The sequence below is a fragment of the Erythrolamprus reginae genome, chromosome 2 (genome assembly GCF_031021105.1).
Source record: "Erythrolamprus reginae isolate rEryReg1 chromosome 2, rEryReg1.hap1, whole genome shotgun sequence".
In the NCBI taxonomy this organism is placed as follows: Eukaryota; Metazoa; Chordata; class Lepidosauria; order Squamata; family Dipsadidae; genus Erythrolamprus; species Erythrolamprus reginae.
In genome coordinates this window covers 83,027,718-83,049,387 of record NC_091951.1, presented here as the reverse complement: position 1 = coordinate 83,049,387, position 21,670 = coordinate 83,027,718, and the positions used below count along the sequence as shown (strand labels likewise).

At 40.1% G+C, this 21,670-nt stretch overlaps 1 protein-coding gene across 5 annotated transcripts in view; it reads right to left on the bottom strand.

Annotated features, from left to right (window-relative positions):
* Nucleotides 1-21,670, bottom strand: part of BICD2 (BICD cargo adaptor 2) — a 90,466-nt gene that overhangs the window by 14,198 nt on the left and 54,598 nt on the right. For all 5 annotated transcript variants that reach the window (XM_070738519.1, XM_070738518.1, XM_070738522.1 and 2 more), the window contains one exon: nt 12,874-13,086. In XM_070738519.1, the coding sequence (XP_070594620.1) occupies nt 12,874-13,086 (213 nt within the window). The remainder of the gene's footprint in view (nt 1-12,873; nt 13,087-21,670) is intronic.

The window sequence follows — 21,670 nt, the reverse complement described above, 5'->3', positions numbered from 1 at the left end:
GCAACAGCGTGGGCGGGCGGGCGGTGCGGGCGCGCTTGGGGACACCCCAGCTCCACTCCCCAGCTGGGAAGCGGCCCCAGCAACAGCCTTGACAGCTATCCAGGACAAACACAAACCCCCCAAATATATCCTAGACCTTACCAACCACTGCCTGACCAATACATACTTCATCTATAATGAACAAAGATATAAACAAATAGAGGGAGCCCCCATGGGATCACCTCTATCACCTGTCATAGCCAACCTCTATATGGAATATTTCGAAAATAATGCTTTAGAGCAAGCCAAATACAAACCCAAACTTTGGCTGAGATATGTTGATGATACCTTTGTAATTTGGCCACATGGTAAAGAAAAACTAGACAATTTCCTCACACATCTCAACAGCCTACACCCCAAAATACAGTTTACTATGGAAACAGAAATCAATGATCAACTTCCCTTTCTAGATGTACTGGTCTATAAAAAACCCAATGGCAGCCTAGGACATACTATCTACCAAAAGAAAACCCATACCAACCGTTATCTAAATGCACACTCACACCACCACCCCGCACAAATCACCTCAGTGGCCAAAACTCTCATCACCAGAACCAAACGCTTAGCTGACCATGAGCACTTAAAAACTGAATTGAACAAACTCAAAGATGTACTAATTTCTAATGGATTCAAAGAGAAAACAATAACAAACCTAATCAATAAAGAGACACCCCCCAAAAAACAAGATCAAGAACAGGACAATGGCACCACCATCCTTCCTTACATCAAAGGCACCACGGATAAAATTAGTAAAATCCTGCACAAACATAACATCAAAACCTCATTTTGCACTAACCAAAAAATATCTAATATCCTAAGGAGCCCCAAAGATAAAATCCAATTGGAATACCAAGGAATCTATGAAATCCCTTGCAAAACATGTGCAGCCACATACATTGGACAAACTAACCGAAGAGTGAGCCAACGCATAGCAGAACATGTGAATGCAGTCAAAAAACAAGAAAAGACCTCCTCCCTTGTCCAGCACATTAAAAAAACAGGGCACGAAATTGACTTTGAAAAAACTAAATTACTCCACAAAACAGAGAATTTATATAAAAGAATCTCTCTAGAAGCTATCGAAATTGAAAAGAGACCCCTTTGTTTAAATAAAAGAGATGATACCTCCCGCCTGCCAGAGATTTGGAAACCAGCCTTAAACAAAATAAACACTTCATAATAATCAACATGTCAATCCTTCTAATTATTATGATTTTAGAATTTTATATTTGGAAATCAGCCTTAAACAAAAAACTTCATAAAATCTTCATGTCATTCCTTCTAACAACTATGATTACACCAACCAATCAGATCACTGAAGCATAGTCACCCAATCTATTTGCTACATTCAAAGCAAATCTCCACCCCCACACTACATACTAGAAAGAAATGTCAGTTTGCTAATATTCCATTTACAACAACACAAAGATTGGAACTCCAGCCTGAAGATGGTGAATGTGATTTCACCGAAACGTCGCATAGACATGCAAAACATTACACAGGGCAAAAAGAAACTCGAATATACCAAGACCGTCATATGTATATATATATATCTATATATATATCTGCCTATATCTCTGCCTTACAAGGCAGAAGCTGCAGGATCAAATCCCAGTGAGGGTATGGCTAGCTGATGAGCCCAGAACAAGGCTGAAATAGTACTATCCTAGTCTCCCTTAATTTTAAATTCAGCAAAAACATGTGACACATGTGGCATACACACCCACACCCACACCCACTGTATATCCTGCCTTTCAGGGTGACATTCCTCCCAGAAGATTATAAATTACAATAAAATAAAGTGGGAAATGGGAAATAAACATTCAATAAATGTTATTTAAAAGTAAATAATTTTCTAGGAGCCTTGTGGTCTGATGGGAAAATCCAACTGGGTAGGTGGCTTCTGGTAACGGTTGCATCCCACCCTTACTGTTCAGAGATTTTATTTATTTATTTCTTCAATTTCTATGCTGTCCAACTTCCTAGGGACTCTTTCTATACCTAAAAAACCTGTTCCAACTCTACCCTCAAAATGTCACTACAGAGCACTGCAACCAAGACAACTAGACACAAGAACAGTTTTTCCCCAAATGAGATCACTCTGCTAAACAAATAATTTCCTCAACACTGTCAAGCTATTTACTAAGTCTGCACTACTATTACTACTAGTTTTTTCTCATTATTCCTATCACCCATTTCCTCCCACTTATGACTGTATGACTGTAACTTGTTGCTTTTATCCTTAAGATTGTTATTAATATTGATTATTTCCTCATTGCTTATTTGACCTCTATGACAATCTTTAAGTGTTGTACCTCATGATTCTTGACAAATGTATCTTTTTCTTTTATATACACTGAGAGCATATGTACCAAAGACAAATTCCTTGTGTGTCCAATCACACTTGGCCAATAAAGAATTTCAATTCTAATAATCCTCTACTCTTTGTGCAAAATACTATTTGCAAGGTTAATTTTTTTCCACATACATATTTACACAAAAATTGGGAAGTGCCAGGGTGACGCAGCAGGTAGAGTGCTGTACTGCAGGCAACTGAAGCTGACTGTAGATCTGAAGGTCAGTGGTTCAAATCTCATCACCGGCTCAAGGTTGACTCAGCCTTCCATCCTTCCGAGGTGGGTAAAATGAGGACCCGGATTGTGGGGGCAATAGGCTGGCTCTGTTAAGAAGTGTTATTGCTAACATGTTGTAAGCCGCCCTGAGTCTAAGGAGAAGGGCGGCATAAAAATCGAATGAATGAATGAATGAAAGTGCCTTTACGGTCTGGAACCACGAACTGGTTGTGGCAGGAGGCTTCGCCCACCAGCCCTATTGTACAAACCGGTAGCGATGGGATTTAGAACCCATCACTGGCCTATATGTCAGTCTTTCCAGGTAGAGTACCCAGGACATATGACTGGATGAACCAGTTTTATTTTATCACAAGGCTACATTAATGCAAGTCTGAAAGTACAAATCTCTGCAGTCTCTTTTACAGCCCAAGAAACTAGGGAGCCCACTCTCCAGCTGCAGGCTAGGCTCTAACCATGTCCTAGGCAGCATCTCTTCATCCGTCTCTCAAGGTCTTTCCCATCACATTATATACTATTTCATAGCTTCACATTTCCAAGAGTTAATATAGAACTATACGTGTTTGCCACTATTGTATGAACCTCCCTTCTGCAAAGCAGTTTCCCTCCCCAATCAATGCTCCAGCTGCATTGACAGGGGATATTCCCAGACGGACAGAATGGATTGATTTTAATTGCTTTCTCTGGGCAGAAGATGCTTCAGGAATTCATGTCCTCTCTAGCAACCCTGGGCCTGACCCAGTTATTTACTGTATGTCCCTAACTCACAAAAAGGAAAATCTGATTTCTGTCTGAGAACAATGGTGTGAACTGGATACTATTAATGTGTTATTGTGGTCAGATAAGTCTTGTTAACCTCTGCTGATTCTCAGCACCTCAGGGAGAAAGGATCTAATTGATCTAGTTGATTGATTTCAAAGGGAACCTCTGAGACTCTGGTGCACAGTTCGATCAAGGCTATATTTGTTACGTGGAATTCAGAAGAAATAATAATCCTGGAACAGGGTTATTAGTATAACAGCCACATAAATTATATAAAAGTGATGGAGAAGAAAGGAAACGAAGTATCAGGAAAAACCCTTGAAACTAGACTTACAATCCTGGGTCTTGAAAGCTTAGAACTACGACGCCTTAAACATGATCTAAGTATTTCTCACAAGATCGTATGCTGCAATGTCCTGCCTATCAAAGACTACTTCAGCTTCAACCACAACAACACAAGAGCACACAACAGATTCAAGCTTAACATTAACCGCTCCAAACTTGACTGTAAAAAATATGACTTTAGTAATTGAGTTGTTGAAGCGTGGAACTCATTACCGGACTCCGTAGTATCATCCCCTAATCCCCAACATTTTTCCCTTAGACTGTCCACGGTTGACCTCTCCAGATTCCTAAGAGGTCAGTAAGGGGCGTACATAAGCGCACTAGAGTGCCTTCCGTCCCCTGTCCTATAGTCTCTTCTATATCTTGTATTTCTTCTCTACTATATCCTCTATAACATTCTTTGTGTATTATTGTGTACAGCAGAGGTCCCCAACCTTTTTTGCACCAGGGACCGGCTTTCAGCTAGACCAGTTTTCCATGGCCCGGTGGGGGGGGGGGGGAGCTAGCTGTCAGCGGCGCCGTAAAAGGGGCGATCAAGAGAGGAATGGGTGAATGAATGGACGGAGGGTGGGAAGGAAGGAAGGAAAAAGGGAAGGTACAGGAACAGAAGAAGGGTGCAAAGAAGCAAAGAAAGGTGTGAAAGGGGAGAGTAAGAGAGGAAGGAGTGAAAGAAGGGAATGAGGGAGGAAAGAAGGGAGGAAGGAAAAGGAAAGCAAGAAATGGAGGGAGGAAAGGAAGGAAGGAAGGAAGAAAGAAGGAAAGAGGGAAGGGACAGGAACAGAGGAAGGAAGCAAGGAAACTTATGAAAGGGGAGAGTAAGAGAGGAAGGACTGGAGGGAGGGAGGGAAGAAGGTAGGAAGGAGAAAGAAAAGAAATAGAGGAAGGAAAGGTAAAAGAGAGAAAGAAAAAGAGCAAGAAAGAAAGAGAAAGAAAGAAAGAAAGAAAGGCAACTTCAAAGAAAGGCTCACTGAGCATCTCTCACTCTCTCTCTTTCTATCCCTCTTTCTTTCTTTCTCTTCCTTTCTCTCTCTCCTCTTCCTTTATCTCCTCTTTCTCTCCCCCCTCTCTCCCCCTTTCCCTCTCTCTTTCTCTCTCCCTCTCTTGCTATCTCTCCCCCCTTTCCCTCTCTTTCTCCCTCTCTTTCTCTCTCTCCCCCTCTCTCTTTCTCTCTCTCTCCTCCTCTTTCTCTCTCTTCTTCTCACTTTCTCTCTCTTGTTTTCTTTCTGTCTCTTTTGCTTTCTCTCTCTCTCACTCTTTCTCTCTTGTTTTGTTTCTCACGCTCTTTCTCTCTCTTGTTCTCTCTCTCTTGCTATCTCTTTCTCTCCCCCCTTTCTCTCACTCTCTCTTTCTCACTTTCTCTCTATCTTGCTGTCTGTTGCTTTCACTCACTCTCGTTCTCTCTCCGTTCTTCTCAGCGGTGACGCGCGCACGCCCTGCCCGCCTCACATTTGCCGAGAGGACTTTCGCCCCGGGCTCTCAGCAAGGGGGTTTGCATGAGAGGCGGGGCCGGCGGAAGGTGATATTCAATGTCGGGGGCGCACGGGCGGTTTTGCGCGCGCTCCCTATCTCCCTGCTAGCCCACTCGGAATACGTATTCAAAATAAGAAAAGCCTTTGCCGGCGAAGGCTTTTCTTATTTTGAATACAGTATTCCGAGTGGGCTAGCAGGGAGATAGGGAGCGCGCGCAAAACCGCCCGTGCGCCCCCGACATTGAATATCACCTTCCGCCGGCCCCGCCTCTCATGCAGCCCCCTTGCTGAGAGCCCGGGGCGAAAGTCCTCTCGGCAAATGTGAGGCGGGCAGGGCGTGCGTTCCGGGTGCGGGAGGAGCTGCGGTGAAAGGCAGGAGGTGGCAGAGGAGCAGAGGGGGCAAATCGGGCGGGCGGTGGGCAGCGCGGAAAGGCCGAGGGGGCCCTGGTGCCGCGGACCGGCTGAAAACCCCCAACGGCCCGGTCCCGGTCCGCGGACCGGCGGTTGGAGACCCCTGGTGTACAGTATTGGACAAAATAAATAAATAAAATAAAATAAATAGTTTCCCAACTTGGGTCTTGGGAATGTTGGCAAGGACCCATAGACTATTGAACAGGTTTCTCAACCTTAAACAACTTCAAACTGTCTGCATATTAGGCATGCTGGCTGGGAATTCTGGGCAGAAATCCACACAACTTAAAGTTGCTGAGGTTGAGAAACATTGAAGTAGATAATTTAGATCAATCACTATGATGAGTCTTCACTATATAAATAAGGGAGGAGTAATAAAAAATGACTGACTAAAATAACAATAATTTTCCTTGCCTTTTCAAGGTTGTTTAGTCAGTTTTATTGTCTATTTTATTTCAAATAAGAAGCAGAAGCTGCCTTATAACTGTAATTAATTTTGTTTATTCTAAATTAAGCAACCAAATCAGATCTAATTTGGAATTATCCTTTCCACAGTTAATAAACACACCTGTGTTTTCAAGCTGAAAAGATTTATAGACATACATAAAATAAAAAATAATTTTCAGTACAAAGGTATTACTCTCACCATTTCATTGTAGAAAAAATACCAGCCCCATTTATAAAGCCATAAAAACACATTTCTATTTATGTCCATTTAAATATTCGTTACAATAAAACCTTCCAAAATTCTCACACCTGAGATACAAGTAATTCAAGCTGATGTATAATTTAGAAATACAAATGTGGAGACAGGATAACCTTGGTGGTTGTCAGTCCCTTGATATATTTTCTTCAAGAGATTTCCTTTCTTTCTCAATTAATTAGCATATATGTTCTAATAAAATTCGCCTCTGAAGGAATAAAGATCATGTGGTGTAATCTTGGGAAAATTAGATTCATGAATGCACAGGAAAGCTTCCTTCCGCCCTCTCCAAATTACAAATATAAAATCATAATTATGGTGATATCTTTCAGCTACTTCACCCATTCTTTTTAATAGGGGACAGTATTTAGGGATTCTTGAAAGCAGAAAAGTCTCGCCCCATTTTTTCTAATCACTTGGTTTTCCTCTACTGAAAGCAGAGTTCTCACTCAGAGTTCTTACAATTCAATGGCCAGAAACTAGAGCAACATATTAATCCTAACATAAACTGAGTCACTCTGATATGGGGTGTTTTCCAATTTTCTGTTAACAAGAAAAATCTGTTTAGTAAGAAGCCTGTTCTCAATTAGTGGCTTTCTCATTTAAAAATAGCCGCCTACTCAAGCTTTTGGGGGGGGGGGGGGGGGATCAAAGGGCTTTGTAGACAATATGTCAAAAGCTAATGCTTAATGATTTATTCATCACTCCAGAGCCTTTCTAAGTGCAAAACACTAATTAAAAATTAATAAACATAGTAATAAACATTAATTAAAACAAATATTAATGCAACAAACATTAATATAATAATTTTATATAGAAGACAACCACATTCAGTATAAACTCCAGTTTCCAATGACCTTGGTCTGCCCTTGTTTCAGGGGCCAACAGATAAATAGCTCCAGTGGATAGCACTTGCTTCCATGACTCTTCCTCTTGATAGAGGTTGTATCAAGATGCTCTTGATAGATGACATTTAGCAGACATTTTCTATAGTTAATGCATCTGGACCATTTTCTTTGACTTGTTTGTAGATTCTTGCACTAGTTCTAATATACACAGCAATCAGGGTAAGTATTTTGACTGTTCCTTTTCCAGTGAGAAAGAAGAGTAAGATACTAAAGTTCTTTTTCTCTTTTCCTTTCTCTCTCTTTCTCTCGTTCTTTTGCTTTTTCTTTCCTCCCTCCCTCCTTTATGAACAAAGGCTGGTAATTGTGCCAGTGATTTAAAAAATACTCCCTTTTGAAAATGCCAGATTCTGTGGATATTGTATTTAAGTGTGTGTGTGTGTGTGTGTGTGTGTGTGTGTGTGTGTGTGTGTGCATATGTTTTTGTGGATTTTCACATGTATAGGTGTGTATGTAGGTCGTGGCATATTCGGATCTTTTCCCATGTAACGTTGATAGATTCCAGGAGTCTATCAACCTTTCACAGAAAAAGACCCAAATATGCCAAGACCTACACACACACATTTTAAAAATGCTATAAAAGACCTAACATAAACCACAACAATCACACTATCAAACATCCCAATCGAATCAGGTTATCTCCTTCAGGTTAATCTCCCTGCCCCAAAGAAAGCCTTTGACCTTCTGTCTTGACATTTGTCTGCAGCCATTATTTTGATATACCTCTTCTTTTCCAGGCAGTGCAGTAGGATGTATCCATGGTTACAGTGACTGGGAAGCACACCCAGTTGCAACAATGCTGGCAATGCAGTCCTTTCCCCATCTTTGCTATTGTATTTATTTCTATCTCATTATTTCTCTGGAAACTCAAGGTATATGGAAGGATTTTTTCCCAATTTGATCTTCCTCACAACTATCTTACATGGATGTTGCACCAAAGTGCAATAGAGAAATAATGCACTTATATTGCTTCCAGGATCTGTAGTAACTAAGGGTGAGCCACTACTTAAGAGTCATTTGTTTTCATTCTCCTATTAATCAGGTAGAGGGATGGATGGGATTGATTCCGGAAACCCCCTAATTGTTCATTTCAGTTCAAGATGACTTTAAACAAATATGACCATAGACATCAACCTAGACTGTGACAAACTGGGAATTGAAAATGCCCTTTTTGGAGTGGTGGTGGGGAGAACAAATGGTTCTGATAAAGGAGAATAGATAGAGGTTGGATCTTGGTCTTGTCAGGATTGAGCTTGAGCCTGTTGGCTCCCATCCAGACCCTAACAGCTTCCACGCACAGGCACATCATGTCAACCGCTTCACTGAATTGGCATAAAATAGATTAGATTAGATTAGATTAGATTAGATAGATAGATAGATAGATAGATAGATAGATAGATAGATAGATAGATAGATAGATAGAAAGAAAGAAAGAAAGAAAGAAAGAAAGAAAGAAAGAAAGAAAGAAAGAAAGAAAGAAAGAAAGAAAGAATTCTTGGTGTGTAGATAATTATCCTGTTTAGATTTAGCTATATGATAAACTTATTCTTTTCCTTCCAAGACTATTTTTTGGGTAGATTCTTCAAGTATGTTTGGTTTTTTAATTTACTAAAGTGTAGCTGCATGTGTTAAGAGTTACTTGCATCTGGCACACCCTTTTCCTTATCATGAAGAAGTAGATCTATGATTTCTAAGTATGTTTCCTAGGTATATGATTCATGGATATAATATACTTTCAAAAATATATCATATACCGGTACTTCATATGTTGCAATTAAGGCAAGCCTGGACTTTTATTCTGAATTGTCAAAGAAAATGAGTCATCTTCTTCCTATCTTTTGGGTCACATTTTCCAGATGGGAAATGTGCTATTAAAATTGGAGACAAATCCCGTCTATTTCTAAAAAACCTTAGAAAATGGTACCAATTATTATTAAATTATTAATGAATCTTCCATTCCACAATGTAGTATTTCTTTTTCATTCAGAGCACACAAATAATTCATCTAAATTATTGCCTGCCACATTCTCTGAATTAGCAACATTGAAAGGTTGTTGCTTCGTCTGATCTTTTACAATAACAATTTAATTATCCTTAAATAGTTGTAACTGTGTGCTCTCACAACAGGCTGCTTTTAGTGTATGTTTTACAATTACAAATTAAGATTCAAATTTTGTGTGTTTGTGTGTATGTGTGGTGTTTGTGTGTGTGTAGTGTATATATGTTTGTTAGCTTTGTTCTCTGTTGGCTGAACACTTTCTGAGAGAGAGAGCACAAACAAGAAATTAATGAAACGTTAAAAGACTCTTAAGCATTTTAGTTACACATCCTATTGGAACCCTAAATAAGGCTACAACTTTGGGAATTTTATCTCCTTAGTAATGAAGCTCAGGCAGGTGCTTATGAGAACTTAGAGACCTGGAACAATCAGGCTACTGTGTATATAGAGAAAAGCCCCAGGCAGTCAATGTAGGCAGATGGGGGTCTAACAAGAAGCTTAGTTGGCTACTATGGTGACAGCACTGGAACCTAAAAATAATTCGGCGGGTGGAGAATAGAAGCTGTATACAGTCCAATGCCATCTTCCTCAACAGAATTCACATTTCTCCCACCACTTCCATTCCTAGCTGTAGATTTCTTTTGCAATTATTTTTATGTACCGTATGTGCCAAATAAATGCAGAGAGATTAATTGAGAAGAAATCATTGCCTAGAGCAGTGATGGTGAACCTTTACCGGCTCGGGTTCCAAAAGAGTGCATGTGCAATAATGTACACATGCCCATACGCATAATGCCCTTGTGCCCTGCGCATATGTACAACCCCTGTGCTGCCTCCCTGCACATGCAAATAGGCCTCACTGAAGTCTTGGTCTTCCAGTAAACCCATTGGGCTGTTTTTTGCTTTCCCCAGGGTTCAGGAAAGCCCCATGGAAAGCCTGGAGATGGCAAAAAAAATGGCCCAACAGGCCAGTCAGAAATGAAATAGAAGTGGAGCTTCCCTATTACTTACCTTCAGAGAGTTGCAACCAGGCCTCTCACACCTCGGTCCATTTCTTCTGCAGCTGGCAGAGCTTTCCTGAAGGCCTCTGTTGGCAATAACAGCTCTGGATCGATCCAGAACAATATTATCAACTGCAGAGGCCTTTCCTGAATGACTCTCTAGGCAATAATAGAGCTCTGGATCGATCTGGGCCGAGGTGTGGGAGGCCTGGCTGAACTGTCCAAAGCCAAAGACGTTCCTAAAAACCACTGACAGTGAAAAGGAGGCTGGGGATGACACACACAAATGAACCTTCAGTTGGCCCGTTGGCCCATTTTTGCTATCCCCAAGCTTCAGGATGCTTTCAGGAGAGCGAAAATGGCTGAAAAGAAAGCCGAAAATCAGCTGGACGGCGTGCTGGTGAGAGAATAGGCGTTGGATACTCACCTGAACAGCTCTTCTCATGCATAGAAAGGAGACGGTAGTCACATGGGCTTAGCTCGCTGTCCTAGCCAATCAGGACCAAGCAACAAGTCTTTAAAGTGACTTCTGGATCCGCCCCTCCCCCAGTTGTTCGTGAATCCATAAACTTGGCTCATGTGTTGGCTCTCGACTTTTGGCGGCTCTCGGCCAGATAAGGTTGAAAGATAGAATATAGGGAAAAGGATATGATAAGTAAACCCAATTAGGGAGGGAGGTGACTACCGTCTCCTTTCTATGCATGAGAAGAGGCGAGTATCCAACACCTATTCTCTCACCAGCACCATGGAGAAGGGACATTGGTCTTACCTGATATGCTTCTTTTTGCTCTGCTGGGAGGGAATCCAGCTCAACTAGGCCAATCTAGATTACTGAAAACAAGAGTAATGCCCAAAACATCTATGTCTCCCATTAGTCATACTCTCCTCCAAAAGTCTGACAACAAATACCTTTACAATAATAGAACTATCATATTTTTCAGGGTAATCTAAAATGAAAGAGCTATTCTTTCTGTAAACTCAAATAATCCACATATCTGTGTATGGAGTAGCAACCATGTTACCCTAGGTTTCTGCATTTCACTCTTACTTAAAAGAAACACAGAAATATAAAAAAACAACCCTATCTTAAATCTAATCACATTATTGATCCATTTTGCCTCAATCAACAGTGACTAGCAGCAATTCTTCAGGCTTCTACACAATTTTTACACAACTGGATCCAGAGATATTGGGGACTGCACCTGGAACTACTTACATCCAAATTATATACAGTACTTTGCTCACTGACCTACAGACTGCTCTAAATAATGAAAAACAAAATGACATGCATTTTTAGAATGACAGAATTTGTTGAGCCAACAAATATGAAAAGATACATTCATATTTAGAAACCACCCTATCAGCATGTCTGAACAGGAACAAATGAAAATGAAATAGCAGTGATTTAAAAGTAATCATTTTGTATCATACCTATTTAAAAATATATATTACCCTTGAAAATAGGCCAATTGTTTCTATGCACTGATACAAGAATAAACATCTTCAAAGTGGAGTTGCAGTTCTATATGTTAAGAAAAATAGCAGAAAAGTAGCAGAAAAATAGATGCTCAATTAATTTAACCAGCTGTAGTTTACAATCTTCTTCCCAGATGACAACAAATAAGGAGAAAGTTATGGGTAGGGAGATGACCCCAAATCCCTAGCTTTCTCTCTTTTTTAAAAGAGAGTTCATTTCTAAAATAAAATAGCAATGGTAATAGCACTTAGACTTATAATTGCTTTACAGTGCTTTACAGTCCTCTCTAAGTGATTTATAGAGTCAGCATATTATCTCCAACAATCTGGGTCTTCAAAGATATAAACTTGTAAGTTCTCACTTCCTGGTTATTCTTGAGTTTCTATACTTTTGTTTTTAAATTATCCTTCTAATTCAGATCAATAATTGTTTCATACAACCTTGCAAAGAGATGAACAACGATGGGCATGTATAGTTATAGTTATGCCTGTACTGCAAAATAAGTTCCAGTTTGTATGTATATAGTTGATTGTTTCATTTGCTTAAAACTGTTTTTATACCTTTGTACACATTTTGAATGCCTTCAGCAGGAAGGGGACTTAAAATAAAAGTTAATAATAGTATTTTGCTTTTAAAAAATTCTTAAACCTGCACCATTCTTTGTGTTTATGTGTGCATATGTGTGTGTTTATGTGGGTTTTCTATTTAAGATGTGTACAAGGAATAAAAACAGTTTTAAGCAAATGAATCAACTATATAAATACAAACTGGGTGAAACCACACTTAATAGCAGTGACTGTGAGAAGGATCTTGGAGGCAGGTGCACATTTGCCCTTCAATCCCCTCACTTGACCCATCAATCTTTTCAATCAGACTCTTTTTTTCTTTTCAGTTTTTTTTCCCTTTGCACAGAAAAGCAATGAAAAAATATATTGTATTGCTCAGTCTTAAGCCCAGAAAGGATACCTATTAACAGTGTTAGGCTTATAACTGTATAACTACTATCTTCAGTGCTGCTACATGATAGAATGGCAAATCATAAAACTGAGAAATGGTTCCAAATACTTCTAATTTTGGAATAGCCTGCCACATTACTACCTCTTCCAAGGGAATGTAACTCTTCAGATTCAAAGGCTTTGCCATTCAACGCTTACTGCTTAAAAATGCTCACCTCTCTAAGTTCCTGGGCAACTGAATTTAGGCGTTCATTTTCAGACTGGGTGTTGGCAAGGACATTCCTCAGCTGCTTGAGTTCTGTCTGCAGTTCCATAACTTTTTTCATGTAGTATTCTTCTTTTGTGGCAGATTCCTGTATCAAAGTCTCCTCTCTGCTCTCTCCATCTGCTGCTACTTTCTTATGGTTGGTATGAGCCTGACCAAAAGCCTGGAACAGAAATCAAAGCAGATTATTATTACAATATCATCACCATCATCAAAAATTAAATAACATTTTGCAGAATACATGTTTATTGTACCTTAAGAAAAGATTTAAGCAGGTCAATGTCTTTATCCAAGAAACCTAACAATATATTTTATGACGATAGACAGATATACAGATAAAAATATCATTTTCAGGAGAGATTAGCTAAGAGAAAATGGAATGTACAGCAATATCTGAACTGATGGGGAAAAAACCTTTCATTCTCATATTTATGGTGTCTTAATAAGAAGCAAATCTCATACGTTCTTAAGGGCTACTCTCAATAGTTCTATTATAACTTCACAATAAGCTCTCCAGTTAAATCAGCTTGATTTTCATTTATGGATATAGTACTGAGATAAGTGTCGAACATTAACAGCAATAAAGAGCAACCACAAGGTCCCATATGAAACACTATATTCATCATTAAGGCGCACCAGAAGCAGTCAAGCCAAAATTTATCTTTAGACGTACCAAACAGATCAACTTCGTTGATTTTTAATTACTAACTCAACATTTTTTGTCTTTTAAATAACAATTATGGCTATTTTGGCAAGTTAGTATAACTTTTTTGTTAAATATATTTGCCAGTAAGTATAATTAATGCAAGGAGGGTTATATGCATAGAACAAATGAATTAAATCTTTCTCCATATTTATTTATTTATTTATTTATATATATTATTTATGTCACCGTTCTCCTTAGACTCAGGGTGGCTTACAACATGTTAGCATTAGCACTTTTTAACAGAGCCACCATATATAACTTAGAGCAGGAGTTTATAAAACTGTGGAAGACAGGCACCTTTGAAGGTTGCCGCAAATTTTGGGGAAACACATCCCCATATTCACAGAAACAGCTCCTGCTTCATCTGTACAAATAAATGTACACCTAGACCAAAACCTAACAGTTACTTTAACCAGGCAGGGGAAAGATCATCCTGAAAATCTGAGGGGGTCCTTGTGTTTTCTTATTTTGGTTATTTTCTTGCAGACATTTCATTACCAAACTAGGTAACACCATCAGTGCTAGCACTAATGATTTTCCCAGTTTGCATAATCAATTGTCTGCAAAAAAAACCCCAACAACCAAGCAATCAGAGAGCACCAAGGACCCCTCATTTCAACCCTGAGCTACAAATATTTTCTTTTACTGAAGGAGGTTTATTTCTGTGGTCACCGAGTCAACACCGCACAGCTATAATTAAATAGTCCATCAATCAAAATACTGTTCTCCCAGTATTACACATATTACTACTTTGTTTTTGCTGATAAAGTAATTATCTTCCATTACTATTTTAGTACTTCTAGGACAGTCTCCCATTTCCTGTATTACTATTATTATAGATGGCATCCTTCATGGATCGTTTCCTTCTACTGGCAGCTTGGACATCCAAATTATGCTATGAACTACATCACTGAGAGCTCACCTTCCCCAGGAAAGTCACCAATGATGAGCTGCTCATAGACGAGAGGAAATATTAAATATGGTCCATGGAAGGAGAAAAAAGACAATAATAAAAAAATGTAAGTTGCTTAAGACTGAATTCCTGATGTCTCCGAGTTCGTTTTTCTTTTTGCAGATTATGGCACATAATATTATCATGCATTACCTGCATTACCATGGCATATAATATTATCAATTCATCAGAACTCAATAAAGACATGGCAACTATTTTTTATATTCTGCCCCAAAAAGTAAATTTACATTCACAAGCAGAAGATCAACTCATATTGGAAAGTGAGATACTCTGGCCCTCATCAGAACAATCCAACAATTAATTAATCATCAGTTGGCCAGTAGATCTCTTACACCATAGGCATAATTTGAGGAGTCAGAATAGTACAGAAAAAGAAATAAGCTCCCTGTCAAGCCCAGTTCCAAGGCTCGCCATATGTTTGGATGTGAGGGAGATGAGGTAGCTGTGGTAAAATACAAACGGCAATACGAAGGGTGATAAACTCCAGATCCCAGCAGCTCCCATGAGGCGCTGATGGATGACAACATGACGTGACTCAGAGCCGAGTAGCTGAGTCGGCTGGGCAATTTGAACATTAAAGGAAGAAACCTGCATGCAGGCAGGATGGAGGAGTGGTGCTACATCATGGCATTGACAGATGGTGGTTGGGTTGCTGGTGGGCTTATGGATATAAGCAGTGCTGGTAGGCAGAGGCTCTCAGGGCTGACTTTAATTGATTATCAAACTCATCACGTTCGGAGGTCTTGGCTTGTAGCAGAATAAAGCACTTTACAACTGCTATATTGTGAAGGCTTCTTTACTCGTACACGCCACGCCTCGATAAGCTGAGACTCCCTTTTATTTATTTATTTTATGCACTTTTATTTTGTTATTATTAAAAACAAATCTTAAGGGGCCATCCAATCCTTTTTGGATTCATTGATGCAGTCGGTTTTAGTTCCATACTATGCAAACATTTTCCATGTACGTTTCATTGTTTATTTTGGGACACACAATTGTGAATTGCCAATTGAAAAACTAGTCTGAACCCATTATTTTGTGTACAGTTATATATCCATACACACAACATGACATGTATCGGCCGAAAACAGCCAAAGGGTGGGGGCTGGTGGGTGGTTGCGGACTTTGGCAACATTTGATGTATAAGACACTGCAATCTTCATTTGATCCATATAAAAATTATAACATTATAAATTTATTCAACTACCAATGCTAAACATAAGGTTTGCCATCACAAAACAGTTTTGAAGTCTAAAGCATCTTTATCTGGAACAATAGTATTTAATATTCTGGGAAATTTAATTAGTTAAAAATTAACAGAACAAAATATTTTGAAGAGCCGTTTAATTTATTCAAATCAACTTACCATTTCCTTTTAAAAAAATTATGTTCATATACCGTGCTAAGCATGGATGTCTGATATGTCTCAATATATATACTATATAGTAATCCGTTATTGATCTTTTTAAAATTCTTGTTGAGATGTTTTGTTCATTCAGACAAAAATGTAATGCAGTTTTAAAATATTTTAAATGGTACAGGACGTTTTCAGCAAGTTAATTGACATAAAAGAGAGCACAACTCTAAGGTTACTTCTTAACTTCCTATTATAACCAATAATCAATCAATTACATACTTCTAATAAGCTTAACAACAGATCAATGAAACATTATAAATCTTTCAATAGGTTTGTATTGAAATGACTGAAATATTAAAAACTGGTTATTAGCTTACTATCTTATTTTAATAAGATTCCAAGGGCGGCAATTAACATTAGGATTAGGATTACTTTATGTATTATGCTATGATCTTGTAGAACTCAGGTGCAACTCTCAATATGTAAATGCTGTTCTCCTTTATGTTGTGTGTCATGGAGACAACTCATCTGAGTTTACATTCAGTCTTAGCATACTAAATTGCTGATAAATATTGATATTGAATAGTTTAAATATTAAAAATATTAATCAGTCTCTCTCCTGAGCAAGCATTTTATACTTCTTTCCATTCTCAACCCTTCGATCTTTTCCCACCCTTCATTTAAAACCTAGTAGTACGCAAGCATTACACATGAATAGAAACTGCATTTACACATTTAAAAGAGATATGCACGATATGCAATTATACAAACATTGTATAAAACCCACATAAAGAATGAGCACATAAAAAAAACAGTGAAAACAGGTAGCGATACTGAAATAAGCAAACAGAAACAAATGTGTTTAGGTTAAGAACAGTATCTGTATCATGTCTAGTTTAAATAATTGTTGGTTCCCATTATTTAATATTAACCATAGTTTATTTTGCATTGGCTGCCATTGCAAGTTGTGGTTAATTAGGAAAGAAATATTTGCAGACTGCTTCCTGCCTTAAGGTGGTATATACAAACATAGGAAGAGTCAAACATTATTCTCACAGAGTTAAATTGTGATATATAATCTGAATTTGTGGACGTTAATGTAAATTTTTTAAGGAAACTACAAAAGAGGCAGCATATGAGTCGCCTCAAGAAGGGCGGCATAGAAATCTAATAAATAAATTAAATAATTTGAGAATTATAATTCCCTTTGTAGCAGAAACATTATTACATTGTTCTCATCTCCTGAGGTTCAGATATTAAATTATTCAGTTAGCTTAGCATGTCAGTGAAACTCAGCTTTCCATTAACCCAGACCTCTCCAGATGGTAGAGATTGACAATTATGTTGTTGGCTGGAAATTTTGAAAGCTACAGAAAAACAAATCTAAAGCATAACACTAAGGAGGAGTGAAATAGCTGTACTGTACTTACAGAAAGACATGGTATAAATGGGAGGAGGAATAACAACAGTAACTGTGATGTGATGCCAACTCAGCATTCATTAAAGAAAAAACATTCCCCAAAATAAAATCTAAGCTGTCATTTAGAGAGTAGCCTTTAAGGTTCAAATGAACTCCGCGCTGTAACCGTAGTTCTTCTTTCGCTTAGAGTTTGAAATCATTAGGGTGCTTCATCATATGTATTAATCAGAATGCTGCCCAGAGTCACTCTTTCTGAGATGAAGTCTATACAAATTTGATCAATACATAAAAGGTTTAATACAAATAAAAGGCTTAATGGAATTAAGTGAACTCAAACCGGAATAACATAGAACAGGATTTTCTTCTGTTGCTGTTCATATTTCTGCACAGATGTTCGCACACAATAATATATAGGATGAGTTCACGTTAACTGATGGACCATTTCATCCCAATAAGACTGCCCTGTCACACCCATGCCAGAAGAGCCATCTCTGCCCTAGTTTGAAACATATTGCCTCGAGGCGAGACATACTTCCTACCCTCTTAGGTAGTGTATTGTTTAATATTTGTAGAGTGGGAATTAACTGGAGATATCAAAATTTGAACTTGAATTCTTTGTCTGCATAAAGAATATATGCTCCAAACACATCATTTATAGAGAGATTAATACAATTTAAAAGCATAATTATGGATAAGATTGGGATAGAGCTGATCTGAAGTGATGAAGAGCAAACTTGATTTTGACATGCTTCGAAGGGAGTGGAGATTGGAAATAATAATAATAATCCAGATCACCTACTGGTACAACTTGTGAGGCACGATATCATTCAGTCACTTGGGTTTCCTGTATTTTTTTGGCTGTGATCCCCAGAACCCAGATGGTCAAAGTGGTGTTAAATTTAATCCCTTGAGTTGTGTCTGGACATCTGTCCATAAGTAACTCCCCCGAGCCATTTATTTCACTCCTATAAGCTACAAAGCATCCATCAACGTCGGCAGAGTCTCTTGCTGAGGCCTGGAACAAGGCTGCAGCGGAGGCTCTTGACCGGATTACGCCGTTGCGACCTCTCCGCGGCACTAGACCCCCTAGAGCTCCATGGTTCAACGAGGAGCTCCGGGAGTTGAAACGCCAGAAGAGATGTCTAGGGAAGCGATGGAGGAAGAGTAATTCCGAATCCGATCGAACACTTGTAAGAGCTTATATTAAGACTTACAAAGTGGCGCTCAAGGGGGCAAGATGCGCATATCATGCCGCCTTGATTGCATCAGCGGAATCCTGCCCCGCTGCTCTGTTTAGGGTGACCCGCTCCCTTCTCAACAGGGGGGGAGTTGGGGAGCCCTTACAGAGTAGTGCTGAGGATTTTAACACGTTTTTCGCTGATAAAATCACTCGGATCCAGGCGGACCTCGACTCCAATTGGATAACAGAGTCGACTGACAATGAGTCAGTTGAGGTGACTGGGGCCCGTACTTGTCCACCTGTCTGGGAAGAGTTTGATCTGGTGACACCTGATGAAGTGGACAAGGCCATTGGATCTGTGAGTTCGGCCACCTGCTTATTGGATCCATGTCCCTCCTGGCTGGTCTCGGCCAGCAGGGAGGTGACACAGAGCTGGGTCCAGGAGATTGTCAACACTTCTTTGAGGAGGGGGTCCTTTCCGGATCCCTACAAGGAGGCACCTGTGCGCCCCCTCCTCAAGAAGCCTTCCCTAGACCCAGCCATTCTTAACAACTATCGGCCAGTCTCCAACCTTCCCTGTATGGGGAAGGTTGTTGAGAAGGTGGTGGCGCTCCAACTCCAGCAGTCCTTGGAAGAAGCCAATTATCTATGCCCTCAACAGTCAGGATTCAGGCCCGGCTACAGCAAGGAAACTGCTTTGGTCGCGTTGATGGATGGTCTCTGGCGGGCCCGGGACAGGGGTTTATCCTCTGTCCTGGTGCTTCTTGACCTCTCAGCGGCTTTCAATACCATCGACCATGGTATCTTTCTGCGCCGGCTGGAGGGGTTGGGAGTGGGAGGCACTGTTCTTCAGTGGTTCTCTTCCTACCTCTCCAGTCGGTTGCAGTCAGTGTTAGTGGGGGGTCAGAGGTCGACTTCAAGGTTACTCCCTTGTGGGGTGCCTCAGGGGTCGGTCCTCTCCCCCCTGCTATTCAATATCTACATGAAACCGGTGGGTGAAATCATCCAGGGGCATGGGGTGAGGTATCATCAGTATGCTGATGATACCCAGCTGTACATCTCCACCCCATGTCCAGTCAACGAAGCAATGGAAGTGATGTGCTGGTGTCTGGAGGCTGTTGGGGTCTGGATGGGTGTCAACAGACTCAAACTCAACCCAGATAAGACAGAGTGGCTGTGGGTTCTGCCTCCCAGGGACAATTCTATCTGTCCGTCCATAACCCGGGGGGGGGGAAATTATTGACCCCCTCAGAGAGGGTCCGCAACTTGGACGTCCTCCTCGATCCACAGCTCACATTAGAGAACCATCTTTCAGCTGTGTAGAGGGGGACGTTTGCCCAGGTTCACCTGGTGCACCAGTTGCGGCCCTATCTGGACCGGGACTTAATGCTCACAGTCACCCATGCCCTCATCACCTCAAGGTTTGATTACTGTAGTGCTCTCTACATGGGGCTACCTTTGAAAAGTGTTCGGAAACTTCAGATAGTGCAGAATGCAGCTGCGAGAGCAATCATGGGCTTCCCTAGGTATGCCCATGTTACACCAACACTCCGCAGTCTGCATTGGTTGCCGATCAGTTTCCGGTCACAATTCAAAGTGTTGGTTATGACCTATAAAGCCCTTCATGACATCGGACCAGAATATCTCCAGGACTGCCTTCTGCTGCACGAATCCCAGCGACCGGTTAGGTCCCACAAAGTTGGCCTTCTCCGGGTCCCGTCGACTAAACAATGTCATTTGGCGGGATCCAGGGCAAGAGCCTTCTCTGTGGCAGCCCCGACCCTCTGGAACCAGCTCCCCCCGGAGATTAGAACTGCCCCCACCCTCCTTGCCTTTCGCAAACTCCTTAAAACCCATCTCTGCTGTCAGGCATGGGGGAATTGAGACATCTCCCCCGGGCCTATAAAGTTTATGCATGGTATGGTTGTGTGTATGTTTGCTTTTAATAATGGGGTTTTTAGTGTTTTTTAAATTATTAGATTTGTTGTACATTGTTTTATTGTTGCTCAACATTTGGTAGTAGACTGGGTTTTATTGTGTCTCTGAAAAATAATAAGTACCTATTGACTAAATAGTTTCCTTTGTTTGGTAGTAAAGCAGAAAAAAAGAGAAAAGGTTTGATTGTTATTATGTCAGCTGATCATACACAATATGAAGGCTTCATAAATTTCCTGCTATAAATACTTCCAATATTTTCTTGTTTCCCATTGCCCTTTGGCAACAATGATTTCTTAATGACTAAACAACAGCCCTGTACCAAAGTCAATCAGTGCTCTGAGCACCTCCAAAGCTAGAGGCTTGATTTGTCATCACAGACTGAGAAAGAGCATGTGATGTGTCCTGCCCTCCAAACATATCTGCCAACACAGGGCTGGGCTATCATGCATAATGCATTACAGCAACCACCACATGATTTGTGAAGGTGAAACCAGACATTGTGGTGGTTCACAGCAGAAACTTCCAAATGGTTCAGGTTTACTAGCTGCAGTAAAAAAATAAAAGGCTTTACCTATATAGTACAGCAGGCAGGGTATAGGAAATTATTATTTTGTAAAGATTTATATTGCTGTCCATCTTATGTACCATAACCCCAAAACAATTAAGAATTCTTGTATAAACAATTAGCAATAGCATTTAAACTTATATACCGCTTCATAGTGCTTTTACAGCCCTCTCTAAGCAATTTAAAGAATTAGCATATTTCCCCTAACAATCTGGGTTCTCATTTTACCCACCTCCGAAGGATGGAAGGCTGAGTCAACCGATTGTAAATCTTAATTTTTATTTTCAAGAAGTATGTATTGTAACTACTGTGCATCCTTATTTTTCACGTTTTGCAAAACCAGATCAAACTTATTTTCCCTGAAAATAAGACCCACTCCCAAAACAAGCCCTAGCCTGATTTTGGGGGGTGGGCTTAATATCGGGCATAAGACCCACCCCCAAAACAAGCCCTAGCCTGATTTTTGGGGGGTGGGTGGGCTTAATATAAGTCTTACCCCAAATATAAGCCTGGGGGATGGGCGTGGCCCGTTGTCCCCTTGACACAGCACAGATCCGTAAGTCTGAGCACAGAGGCAGAGGCAGAAGGGGAAGCAGGTGATCCCAATG